The 12,897-nt window shown below is 33.9% G+C and overlaps 1 protein-coding gene across 2 annotated transcripts; it reads right to left on the reverse strand.

Moving 5' to 3' along the window:
• Nucleotides 1-272: 272 nt before the first annotated feature.
• Nucleotides 273-5,852, reverse strand: ptcd2 (pentatricopeptide repeat domain 2). Of its 2 annotated transcripts, none has more exons than XM_028463101.1 (10): nucleotides 5,726-5,852; nucleotides 5,444-5,536; nucleotides 4,770-4,899; nucleotides 3,488-3,605; nucleotides 3,318-3,396; nucleotides 3,153-3,244; nucleotides 2,956-3,069; nucleotides 1,743-1,817; nucleotides 1,535-1,648; nucleotides 273-923 (listed from the first exon to the last, which is right to left on the reverse strand). In XM_028463101.1, the coding sequence occupies exons 1-10, from the start codon at nucleotides 5,850-5,852 to the stop codon at nucleotides 699-701; spliced, it is 1,167 nt and encodes a 388-aa protein (XP_028318902.1). In that variant the 3' UTR covers nucleotides 273-698. The 2 variants fall into 2 exon arrangements, with proteins under 2 accessions (XP_028318902.1, XP_028318903.1); XM_028463102.1 differs by having other exon boundaries at nucleotides 5,636-5,744.
• Between the last annotated feature and the right edge of the window lie 7,045 nt (nucleotides 5,853-12,897).

Consider the following 12,897-nt stretch of genomic DNA (forward strand, 5'->3'; position numbering starts at 1 on the left):
TGAGTACAACAAACGTAGTTATATAAGAACAAATGGCAATAGTTCATTCAGAAAAACGACTAAATTCTATTAGACAACAGTATATACTATAATTTAAAAAAAAGTAATTAAACAAGCACCCACCTAAACCCAATGCAGAAAGAGGCAGTGATGATATGAACTATGAAATGTTGTGAAAATAATATTTTTAACACTGATTTTTGATCTCCAGACAAGGGGAAGAACAAGCAAAAGTTAAGGACTACAACACTGGTTAAACTTTATTTCCTCAATCTCACACACACACAAATTTCCTAAATGTATAATAACCTTAATCATTTAACACCATTTGTTAGTTGTCTCCCATCTTCCACCATGTGATAGCACTAGTAGTAGACTACAGGCGTCCATTAAAAAACAAAACAGGTTTTTAATCAATGACCAAAAACCAAGACGACTCATGCCCAACATATTTGTAAATTCTACCTCCTCCTGCACACCTGAACTGAACGTTTCATGTAAATCTGATGGGAAGATAATGTGAATAGACATTAAAAAAAAAAAAAAAAATCAGTCCTTCAAACCTCCATTCATTCAGGAAATACCATGGCTCAATATTTATTTTAGCAGCTAATGTCCTGACCTCCCTCAGATGTTTACAACCATAGGGTCAACAGTTCAAATAACAGCAGATACTTTTAGGAAGGAAATCCTCAGTTTCACTCTGAAATCAAAAATGTCTGCAGTGGCTGTCCTGTTCTCCGACTGATCCTCCTCTCCCCCATCTTCATTGGTGCTTGTTTCCTTCTTCCTGTGGGGGTGCGGCAAAGCAGGTCATCCAGGGTCTGCTGGGTCACCTGACCATTCTGGTTCAGCAGAGCCACCGTTTGCTCCACTTTCCCTTGGGTTGGTTTGCCATCACTCCGCAATAAAAGCAAATCCACCTGGAATCAAATTTTAAAAATGATTAAATCACGGGATGAAATGGATGAACAAATCTGTCTCTTAATATGTTATGGTTTCATTTCTTCATTTTCTCAGGAAATTTTACTTTGATGTCCTGACATGTTTCGACTGCCAACTGTAAGTTTTCCTCAGAGGCATCTACTGATTGCTTTGATGTGTCCCTATAAGTTTTTTCTGAGCATGGCCAACCTCCTAAGAACACATTAAAACAATCAGTAGATGCCTCTGAGGAAGACTGACAGTTGGCATTTGAAACATGTCAGGAGAAATGTCATGAAACCTAAACAGATTATTTCATGTTCATGTGGATTTGTTGGGTTTTATTTTTTAAGAATTTTATGTTTTGATAAGCAGTTTGAGATGACTATTGTTGTAATTTGCGCTATATAAATAAATAAATTTTAAAAAGAAGACAAAATGAAGTCGCTGGAATAAAAATCTGTCTTTTATCCCATTTTAAGATTGTGATTTTTTTTTACTTTGGCAGAATTTTATTATCAAAATGGAAAATAAAACTTTTAGGAAGTGGAACACAAGGATGATGACAATTTGTTGAAAGTTAGTATTACAGAATCTAACTTTCTCTTACCACTTCCTGTGAAAATTCTGTCTTTTTCACAAAATCAGGAGTCTTCGTTGACATTGCAGACGACAGGACAGAAATGGCATCTTCAACATCTCCTGACATCACTAATAGAATCACCTTAAACACAAGAAAATAAGAAAAAAAACATTATGGAGTCACAAAAAGCAAAGATTACTGTTGTGAAATGATGTTGAAAAAGATGTATTTTTACCTTCAAATTCTGGCATATAATGCTTTCTGTGCTCATGATCTGTCCAAAGACTGACTGGGCCTTTTTCAAGTCATTCTGGGGAGAAAAAAAAAACAACAGAAAAACACACAAGACTAAGCTTTGACACAAGCAATAGAATCACAATTATGTCAAAAACTGTTAAATAAATAAAAGTTACCAAACAAGACTGGAAACAAAGAAATATTCACAAAGGTGAACTTTCAAAATGGAGTGACAAAAGAAGGGGAGTTCCTCAAATGGTAGCACACAAAAGTTCAGTTTAGACGACAAACTCTGATACAAAGCAAGACTTTGAGAGAATCTGTATTTATTGTTCAACAAAATCTAGGAGTGTAAGGATAGAAGCAACCAACGATTGGATTTGGATCCAAATTTAAAAGAAAAAAAAACTTCAAATCAAAGATTGGGATGTAAAGATGCACTTAACTCCTTTCAATTTGAATACATAGAGATCATATTTGGGAGGAAAAAAATCAGTTTAGTCAAAATACAGATTCTTATTTTTTATTTATATTGACAATTTCTTACAACCTTCTTATAAACTGTTTGAACTCATAAACCAAAAATAAAATGCTTATTTCTTCATTTATCACCATGCAAAGTTAATCTAATATATATATATACACAAACATATATATTTAAAAAACATGTACAATGAAAAAATAAAGGTGAATGTATTTATTTTTATGGGCAGCTTATGTTCCAGGCTTGGAATGTACATATTTCTCTTAATGAATAATGTGTGTGTGCGCGTGCATGTGCACGCGTGGACATACAGTCTTTGTTCTTACTGTTATCTTTTCACTTTTTTAATTTTCCGACCTCAAAGCAAAAACTCTGCCACACCTGCTCTGACGTCAAACTAATACAGAATTATTTGCTCGAACCAAAGTTAAGTTAAATTTAGTGACGCTAAAACAGTCACAGCACCTGGTATTGTTTATTCAGAACATTGAAGCACATACTGCTCTGTATCCATTTGAATCCCCCTTTGTTTGCATCAATTTTTAGCCAATTAAGGATAAATTGTTATATACAGTATATCCTTACATCCCTAGTAGTTATTGGTCAGAAACGGATATATAGGGGATGCTAGTTAAAGAAGCGATTCAAAGGTCAACTTTAAAATCCTAAAAAGTGGAACAATGTCATGACCAGAGGAGGCAGGACGAGATAAGAGTAGATAACATACCCGTCGTAAAGCTAATGCCACAGCAAAGCAGTAACAGAGTCTGGAGATGAAGTTCCCTCTGGTTTGTTCTTCTTCTATCAGAATTGAGCTGATCCGATACGACTCTGCAGAATCCTGACCAACACACACACAAGCAGGAAGTCAAAACCAGCCTAAACCATGACAAGAAAAACTGAAATAACCATGTTTTAAATCACCAGCTTATAGCAGGTAGCAGTCGCGAGCATAACAGTTTCTTTATTAAACGGTACACTTTGGTTTCTCATGGTTTTCACTACCTCCAAAGCCTCTGGAAACAGGAAATAAGAAGAATTAATGTGTGAAGCTAATGTTATAGAGCAATGGGTAATTCTGTTTCTTACCTTCATACAAACCCTTTATAAACAACATGTCAATGGCAATGTTGAAAGAAGTCGTGTCGATGAAAAAGCCTTTCAGATTCTGCGTACAAAGGAAAATTATTTGTCTTTTTTTCTTATGCTATGGGATGATGTTGACATTTAAATTAAAAAAAGCTTCTTCTTCTTCTTACATCATCTGCCAGTGTATTAGCAGCCATGTCCTCCAAACCCAGCTCATAACACAGACGCATGAAGAGAGGACCAAATTTAAAATCTCCATACAGCAAGTTACAGTTCTCCATGTGATACCTTAGGGGAAAAAAAAAAAACAAATAACGCTCAGATATTTGTTATTTCAAATCTTATTTATCAAGGGGCAAAGTAGCACTTTAAAAGTAATTTATTAAAATAAATAAAAGCAACTACTAAACTCAACTGCAATCTTTTTGTATCATTAGTTCCCAAACTTTTTGCTTTAAACTTTGTGATGTATTCATGGAAATAATTGAGTTATGTCTCAAACATCTGTTCTTAAACTAAGCTAAAGTTTACACCAGTGTTGGAGGAATGTAGATGCTGACTGTATGTTTATGATTTCTGGAGACAGGGATGTCTATAGAGGGGAATAAAGGGGAGAGCTTTTCATAAAGTCAGCAAAAATGATGGTCCATTGTTCTATGAATCTGTGATAACCACATGTATTTATCTGATTAATATCCACTGTTATCCAGGAAGATTATTATTATTTGTGCCATCGTATATAGTCATCTTAAATATGTAAATCCTTGTTTTAATCAGAAATAAAACAGGTGTAAACTGACCAAAAATGGTGGAAAAATTGGATTTTAAAAACCACAGAGATTAGTTAAAAGTTGGAAATTAGAGTGGCCAAAATGGAAACAAAAAGTAACAGTTAAAGTGTCAATTTTGGCTTTAAAGTGGCAGAAATAGGGAGGGGTTGGGGTAATGAAATTTAAAAAGTAGGAATAATTCATTTAAAATGGCAATTAATGGGCATGACAATCATGAATGTGGTTGAACTGGCAAAAGATAAGCATGAAATATGGTGAAGAGGTTAAAAATGACAATAATAGGTCAACATAGGTGACATTAGGTGGGAAATGTGGTGGAAAGGGTTTATAAGTGCTGAAAATGTCTTGAAAGTGGAAAAAATGTGCAGAAAAGGTATTGAAATTTGATGGTGAAATGGGAGTAATGTAACAAAAATCCATTAAAAGGAGAAAAATATGGTGAGAAAAAGTAATGAAAATAGGGTAAAATATGCCAAGTTTGGTGAAGTTGCAGAAAAAGCATAAAAATAAGCAAAAATGGGCCCAAATTGTTAAAAAAAAATATTTCTTAGCTTCTTGAAGGCATCTGGGGACCCCAAGGTTGAGAACCCCTGTTCTACGCAATGCAGGGCATGCTCTATGAATCATACAACCATGTGTCAGGGACGGTCATGTACTGTACCTTTGGATAGCATCTCTCGCTATCATCATGTCATCTGCAGACTGGCACAGATGAAGGAGAAGCTTTAACTCATCTCTCAGTATCAGCTCTTTCCTTTGCAGCTTCTGATGGAATAGCTCGATAAAGTTTCCTGTTGAATTGCACAATTAGTGAAAATGTGCTGCTTATTAAGGAAGCCTAAAAAAAAAGAACACTAGGAAAAGTAAAATAATAATGAAAAATTATTAGTATCTCATATTGTGATAATTTTACGGAAGCTTATTGCACTCACTTGGAAATTATTTTTGTTTTGCTCTCAATAAGGAAATAAATGGTTCTTTTGTTACAAATGCCGTCAGAAAAAAATAAAAATAAAATAAACAGAAAAACAGGGGAAACAGAAAAAAACTGTCTGAAAAAAATAACCGAACAATTAGCCCAAAAAACAGAAAGAAAAGTTGCATGAAAAACCGAATAAAATGTGCCCAAAAAACCCTTAAAAAATAAAAACGCATCTAAAAAACGTGAAAAACTAAGAAAAATAAATAAATTATTCAGAAAACAGATTATTTTCAACTTCATGTTGAAATTATAAATATTATTTTACTTTCCCTCGTTTATATATATATATATATACCTTTTTTTTTTACATTGTGTATTGAGGCAGAATAAATGGCAATAAGATGATAAATTACCTTCAGTTCCAGTAGCAAGGTGAGCCACAGCCAACTTTCTCCGCTGAAAGTCCTGCAGTTTAATGACATCTTCTGACAGCAAATGTCTTTTAGCTGCAGGGTAGATTAAGATAATCTTTGTATAAGTATAAACATTTATTTGCGAGAACAGCCACTATTGTGGCTAGCTAATATTTTGACTTTCGAACTCACGTGTCAATCGTTTATATCTATTGGTTACCCTTAAATGATTGCATTTCTTCATAGATACGTTTATTTAGTTTGTTTTTCTGATAATCTTACCTCCTACACAACTTTCAATAAAGCCAGGGTGAAAAACTCCACAAAACACTCGTTTGACGGGTTCATGAAGTAATGACCGACAGAATTTGGTGAGAACCAGCGCCATGTTGACTTCAGACTGAACCATGTGGACGGAAACAGAGGGGTGTGGCTTCACTTTGTGGACTTTTTATTTCTTCTTTTAACAACGATTAAACATTACTTATATTTACGAGATACTTTTAACGCTACATATGAATACGTTTTTGTGGAAAATAATTTGGTGTTCGTACGTTTTGTTTAAACTACTTTCTCAAAACATTTGCAGTGAGCAGTTGGTATAATCCGATAAAACCCCATTCCAAGCTTTGCTAAAAACTTTCTATAAGAATTCTGTTTATCAGAATGGTAGTACATTATTATTTGCTATATTCCTATTTAAAAAATAGAATAAATAAATAAAAAAATAAAAAAATTCTGCATAAAAAACAAAAATGTGACAAAAATAAGTCTGTCCAGTAGGTGGCGACATTGGAAAGCACAACGGTTTTTTATTTATTTATTTATTTATTTATTTATTTATTTATTTATTTATTATTTAATTTAACTGTCCTACTTTTAGATTTTCTTTAGTTTTTGTTTGAGAATAGTTTAAGTATTTGTATGTGTCATTTCAGGTTTATTCTTATTCATTTATTTATATTCATTATATTCTTCCCATTTTAATTTTATTATGTTTTCAGCATAATTTTTAGAATTACCCCTATAGTGTTTTATTTTTGAAGTTTCATGTATTATTATTATTATTATTATTATTATTATTATTATTATTATTATTATTATTCAATTTAGTTGTCATACTTTCAGATGTTCTTTAGTTTTTTGTGTGGTTTTTTTAGACTCGTTTCAACAGTCTTCCTAAAGTACTGGTATCTGTTTGTGTCATTTCAGTTTTATTTATTTATTTATTTATTTATTTGTTCTTAGAGTGGGAAAGTGTGTGTACCACATGTCCGTGGTCTAATCTGCATTCTCACCTCTGGGAATAATGTATTTTTAAAAATGTGTGCATGTTTGTGTGGTGTTTCTTTAATTAAATGTTTTAAATATTCATATTGTTCCACTGCTCTATAATAGAAAAGGTACAGTAAGTCCTGAACCCTTGCATTTAACGTTTGCGACTAACCTATAAGTTTTGAAGAGCAATTGAAGTATCTTAAAAATGTAGCATAGAAAAATGTTAAACTTCTTTGTGTTTTTGCTTTGTTTTTTAATGTTACATTTTTTGATATTTTTTGTGAGCATGTGTGTGTTTTTAATAAAAAAATGTATTTCCATCTTCATCAAAGTATTTCATTGGTTGTGTATGATCTTCATCCTCATAGTCAAAGGTCCTTCTAATATAATTTGAACAATCAAGGAAGTGAGACCCAGACAGGGAGGTGCCCCCCCCCATGCACTGTTGCCATGGTAACCTGAGTTCCGACCATCCAGCTGAGATTTGCTTGTTCAGCCATTCAGAGACGAGGAGGGCATGGATAATTTATGGCATCCTGCAAAGGTGTTTGTTCACGCTGTCTTTCTCCTCCTATAGATTTAGTAGAGATGGATTCAACACAAACAACCGCTGAATAAAGAAAAAAAGTAGAGGATGAAACTATCAGCAATCCAAGATAAGATAAGATAAGACACAGTAAGACAGGATTAAATGTTTGTAATCTTTATTTTAACAATCCAGTTTCAGATTTCAGACACCTTATTTGTGGTGCAGTTTATTCCTGAGTGCTATTTTATGTGATTTAAATAGATAAAATATCAGATATCAGATTGTTCATCTATATTGTTCCTCTACACCAGGGGTTCTCAATCTTGGGGTCAGAACCCCATTTGGGATCACGAGACACTGGGAGTGGGTCGCCAGATGCCTCTAAGAAACTCTGAATATTTTTTGAACAATTTGAGCCCATTTTTGCTAATTTTTTCAACCATTTTTCTTCAACTACACCAAACTTGCCATATTTTAAGCTATTTACTTGCCATATTTTTGCTCCTTTTAATGCATTTTTGCTACAATACTCACATTTCTGCCACTCCTCTATCGTTTTTCGATGCCTTTTCTGCACATTTTTTTCACCTTCAAGACATTTTCGGCACTTATAAACCCTCTCCACCACTTTTCCTACCTAATATTGCATATGTTGACCAATTATTGTCACTTTTAACCTATTTTCAACACATTTCATGCTTATTTAGGCCAATTTAATCACATTCAAGATTTGTCATGCCTATTATTTGCACGTTTAAACTAATACTTTTTAAATTTCCACACCCCAACCGCACAATTTCGATAATGACACTTTGAACCCTTTTTTACCACTTTTCTCGCCATTTTTGGCCACTGTAATTTGCAACTTTTAAACAATTTTACCACCTTTTCCACCATTTTTGGTCACATTTAATCTATTTTATTTCTAATTAAAACAAGGATTTACATCTATAAGATGACTATATACTATGGCACAAATTATAATAAACTTCCTGGATAACAGTGGATATTATTCAGATAAATAAATAAATGCAGTTATCACAGATTCATAGAACAATGGACCATCATTTTGCTGACTTTTTTTTTAATTATCATTATATACTGTTTTCACCACTCACCATAATATTTGTACAATAATTATATGCCAAAATAAAATAAAATAATGAAATAATTTATTGTATAGACATGTAAACTTTAACCATAGTTTATTCTACCTCTCAAAAGATGTTGCACTACTCCAGAAAACCCCATGCAAAGACAGGGAGAACATGCAAACGCTGCACAGGAAGCTAAGGGATGTACAGTAATAGGCTTCCTAAATATTATATTATAAAATATACCCCTAACTTAGATCATTATATCATTGTGCGAGATTCTGTCAAATTACGATCATGGATAGTGACATAAATATTTACTACCTGTATGAGACGTATGATTAAATTAAGTTTTTACAGTCGTTCCCATTAACCAATGGCTGTTGGTGCAGCATTTATATAATAAATCATAGCTAGAGACGTTTCAACCTTGACCAACGTATTATATCAACACAGCTGAGCAGCGATGTTAATAATACACACTGTAGTGGGTCTTACGCAAAACATTTATCACATCAGTGACATCACACATGTATAATAACTTAGAGGAGCAGACAGTAATAAAGTGCTCTTTTTTATCTCCATGGTCAAACACACATGACTGGACCTTCAGGCCTCGGCCATGTATGAGGGAACATAAATTGACAATCCTGTCTGGTTCTCAGGGATGTTTGTCACATGAGAGGCCACAGTGTTCTCCACTGTCATAATATTAGCAGTTTGTAAACATGAGAATAACATTTTTGAAATGAGCAGGAAGTTTGGTTTGAAATTGTAGATCTGGAAGAAGCTGGTGCAAAAAAAGAAGAAAAGAAAAATGTATGTAGTTTACATTTGATGGAAATTCTAGAAGGTTTGACAGGTGGTGGGTTGATAAGTGCTTTTCAATTTATCAATCCATCCATCATCAATCCAGAATATCATTAGGAACCAGGGGCGTAGCACCACATTTTGGGCCCCTTCTGTAAGTTTTAAAAAAAAAAATTTTTATTCAGTTTATTTTCGACATGGTTACATTCGCTTTCACATTTACAATTTCTGTACATGGCGAAAAAGGAGACGAGAGAAGCAGTTTGCTTATCTAAGTCACGTCCCCTGTTTTGAACACAGAAAATTTACATCAAAGCTTGTCTCTCTGGTCAAACATTCTCAGTCATTTTTATTTTATTTTTTTTGTCCTTTTTTGTGTAGGATTTATTCTCATCTGTAGTCAGTGTTGTCTTTCTTTATTCTCCTCCTCTCTATCATTGTTCGTGTCGGCCTTGTTCCCTGCAGATTTCATTCCCAGACGTTGTTTGTGTTCCTCCGGTTCAAAAGAAAAGTTCATCTTCTTTCGAAGTACCTTGATATCTTCAGATAGTTTTCTAAGCATAAGTAGGATTAGAAAGGCACCTTGTTGCTAGTCAAGCTTGTAGCTTCTTTTGTCTCTACATCAAGGTTCTTCCAGCTGTTGATAGCTGTATTTTCCAATGTTAGATTTAACCCTTTCTTGTATAAACACATTACTATGTCTTAGTTCATAAGCCGTTTGTTTGTATGTGAAACGTTTTTGTATTTGATATGGGAGTGTTTTAAGTGAGGCCCTAAATGCAGGAATTTGTGTGTTGTAGTGTATTATTTCTCTCTTTTTCTCTTAGGAGATTGTTGACTTTGTTTCTGTATTTTTCGTATCGTAGTTCTGTTTTCAATGTTTTGTCTTTAAAATGTTTTTTATATAATGTATTTTTTTTTTGCATGCGTTTGCATTTATCATATATTGTAGTTATTGTGTCTGTGAATGTGTCATATGCAATGTTCACATCTTGTTTTGTAAAAACCTTCTTCCACGTTTCTGTTCTTATCTGTTGTTTAAAGTTTTCTCTTTCCAGTCTTTTGTATGTTATTGGTTTGTGTGTTTCTGGGTGGATGTTGTCGTCAGTGTTGAATATTGTAAATATTGGTAAATGGTCGGAGATGTTATTTATTAATATTCCATTGGTTAGATCTGAATTTTGTATGTTTGTGAAGATGTTATCTATCAGTGTTGAGCTCGATACAAACAGCAGATTAATATGTTCTCTCCCTTTGGTCTCGTTATTTTTCCCGCCTGTAAACCATACTAGTATTCTTGCATTATTATATGAGCTTTCTTTTTTCTTCACAATAACCTAATGACTCCATATTCATTGCTTTTATCCTATAAATCTACTATATTTTAGTGGTTTATTGAATATTGTGTTTGTGACATACTGGGTGGGGAGGGGGGTATAACTAATATATATATATATATATATCCGCCTTTATGCTAATAGATCCTATATTTTTTACTCTGCGCTAGTAAAAGTATATTAATGATATTGCTATATTTATCTGGTTAATAAAAGATAAATATAGAATAATTAGACTCTGTCTACCTACTTAAGATTTGTTGCAGCAAAATATAGTCTTCTAAATCATTTAAAAAAAAAAAGATTTTTATTTCCAATTAGAATTCAACCTGCAAAAGGAAGGTTCCAGCATATAAAAGTGCGAGAGTGCACATAGTTAATTTCAATCAAATGAATATATTGTCTAAAAAGCAGAGTGTTTTAAAGCTCACCTCTGAAGGATTGAGTAAACAGTTGATTTCATTCATTTCTCCTTCTCTCCCTCTCCTTTCTTTCCTTGCATTTTTGGCCTGGTTTTCCTTTGTTGAGGAAAGACATGGTTTCCTGCTGCTGTCTATCTCCCGCTCCTTGTCACGTCCACAGTTCAAACTGCCTGCCACAGTGTGCAGCAAAAGCACATGTGGGTTGTACTATTTGGACTGTTTTAAATGTCTATTAAACAGACTTCTGAGGCATCCCCCATAAGCCTTTTCATACACTGAAAGTGCACATGCACGACCTGAGGGGGTTATAGGTCAGGAGGTATAAACACCACTCACTTTGTCCTTCTTCTTCTTTTTCTTCTTCTTGTGTACACTAGTTAAAATAACTACCCCTCTGTTATTTGTGAACTGATCGAGCTGAAACTTGGTAGCTATAATCTATAGATGTGTACGCATCGATGTTCTGAGCCCTATTTTCAATTTGTTTTTAATGGATAAGGAGTCACAAACAATAATGTGCCTGTCATAATCTATGGTTAGCTGAATGTGTGAATAAAATTGATGAATATAAATTATATATAATATTGTTTAATATTATAAATTAACATAAATTAAAGGTAATGTTACTGTGGGATGGTGAAAATACACAGAGAACAATAAAATATACTGTATCGCTGATTTCTAATCACTTGAATCTGACAATTATTTTTGCCTTTTATCATGTTTAGTACTGTACATCATAACAGTGCAATATACCTAAAACATAAGCAATGTAGCCAGGACCCATACATTTGCCAAAACAACCTCCATTTACTTATTAATTAGTATACTCTGTAAACTTTTGGTAATTGGTCGTTTATTTAAATAAATTTTTTTTTCTGATTCTAATTAAGTGAAACAGCACCAATAAGCCGATTCATGTTTACAAAATGTGACTATAACCTGTTGAAACTAGTGACGTGCCGTCAGGGTAGGCAAGATAGGCAGTGCCTACCCAATCATATTTTGATTATTTTTTTTAATTATAATATAATTATAAATTATTCATTTTTCCATTTCCAATAGCCTACAGTACCTATAAGTTTGAAAGTGTCCGCATTTTGTGCATTTCATAGCCCAAATTACTAAACAGCGCTATTTCCTGAAACAGGTGCACAGTCTCACTCCGCTGTAAGGCAGAGGGAGGCCACGCCCCTCCCAAAGGCACGATGCTCCTCTGTCTCCGTTTCCATTGCGTGTTTTTACACGTTTGCGCATGCGCGGTCAGGTCCCCAAGATGACAACCATTTACGTCCAAAGGCAGCTTAGAGAACTGCCTTTGGACATAACCGTGCTATGCTAAATGCTATACGTAAGTTCACGGTACATTAGTGAATTGATGCCATGTGACCGCTGCTGCTACGTTCTCTAGCTAGTGGGTGGGATAACACTACAGCAAAGGTAAGGTCAGAAAATGTTTCATACTTTCCACAGTGGATGGAACAAAAGGAAGGATTGACTTTGTGGATGCTCCTCACTGAGGCTGTTCTGAGTTGTGGTTGTTGTCTTTTTCTCCATGTTTCTGTGTTTCCAACACAAACAATGGATGTGCTGCCGTCTCATGAGATACATTATATCTTGTTGGGAGAGTATGGAGGCTATATTGAATAATTGTTTATATTTCTGTTATGGTGTTTTACAATGTTGATTTTGTTAGGTGGCTAAATGCTTGTTCATGTGGATCTTGTTGGGTTTTTTCTTTCTTATTATGAATTTTATATTTTAAGAAGCGCATTGAGATCACTTTGTTGTAAATTGCTTTATACAAATACAATTGATTTGAATTGAATTAACACTTGCCAGCAGAAACATAAGAAATTGTCATTGGTGGTCTCGATTTGCAATGTGCCTACCCAACCCTAGTGGTCACGGCACGTCACGTCACTGGTTGAAACGTCAGGCAAAACTGGAATTTTCAGCTCGTGTGCAGCATTAGCTTTAGCAG

The sequence above is a fragment of the Gouania willdenowi genome, chromosome 12, assembly GCF_900634775.1.
Source record: "Gouania willdenowi chromosome 12, fGouWil2.1, whole genome shotgun sequence".
NCBI classification, from domain to species: domain Eukaryota; kingdom Metazoa; phylum Chordata; class Actinopteri; order Blenniiformes; family Gobiesocidae; genus Gouania; species Gouania willdenowi.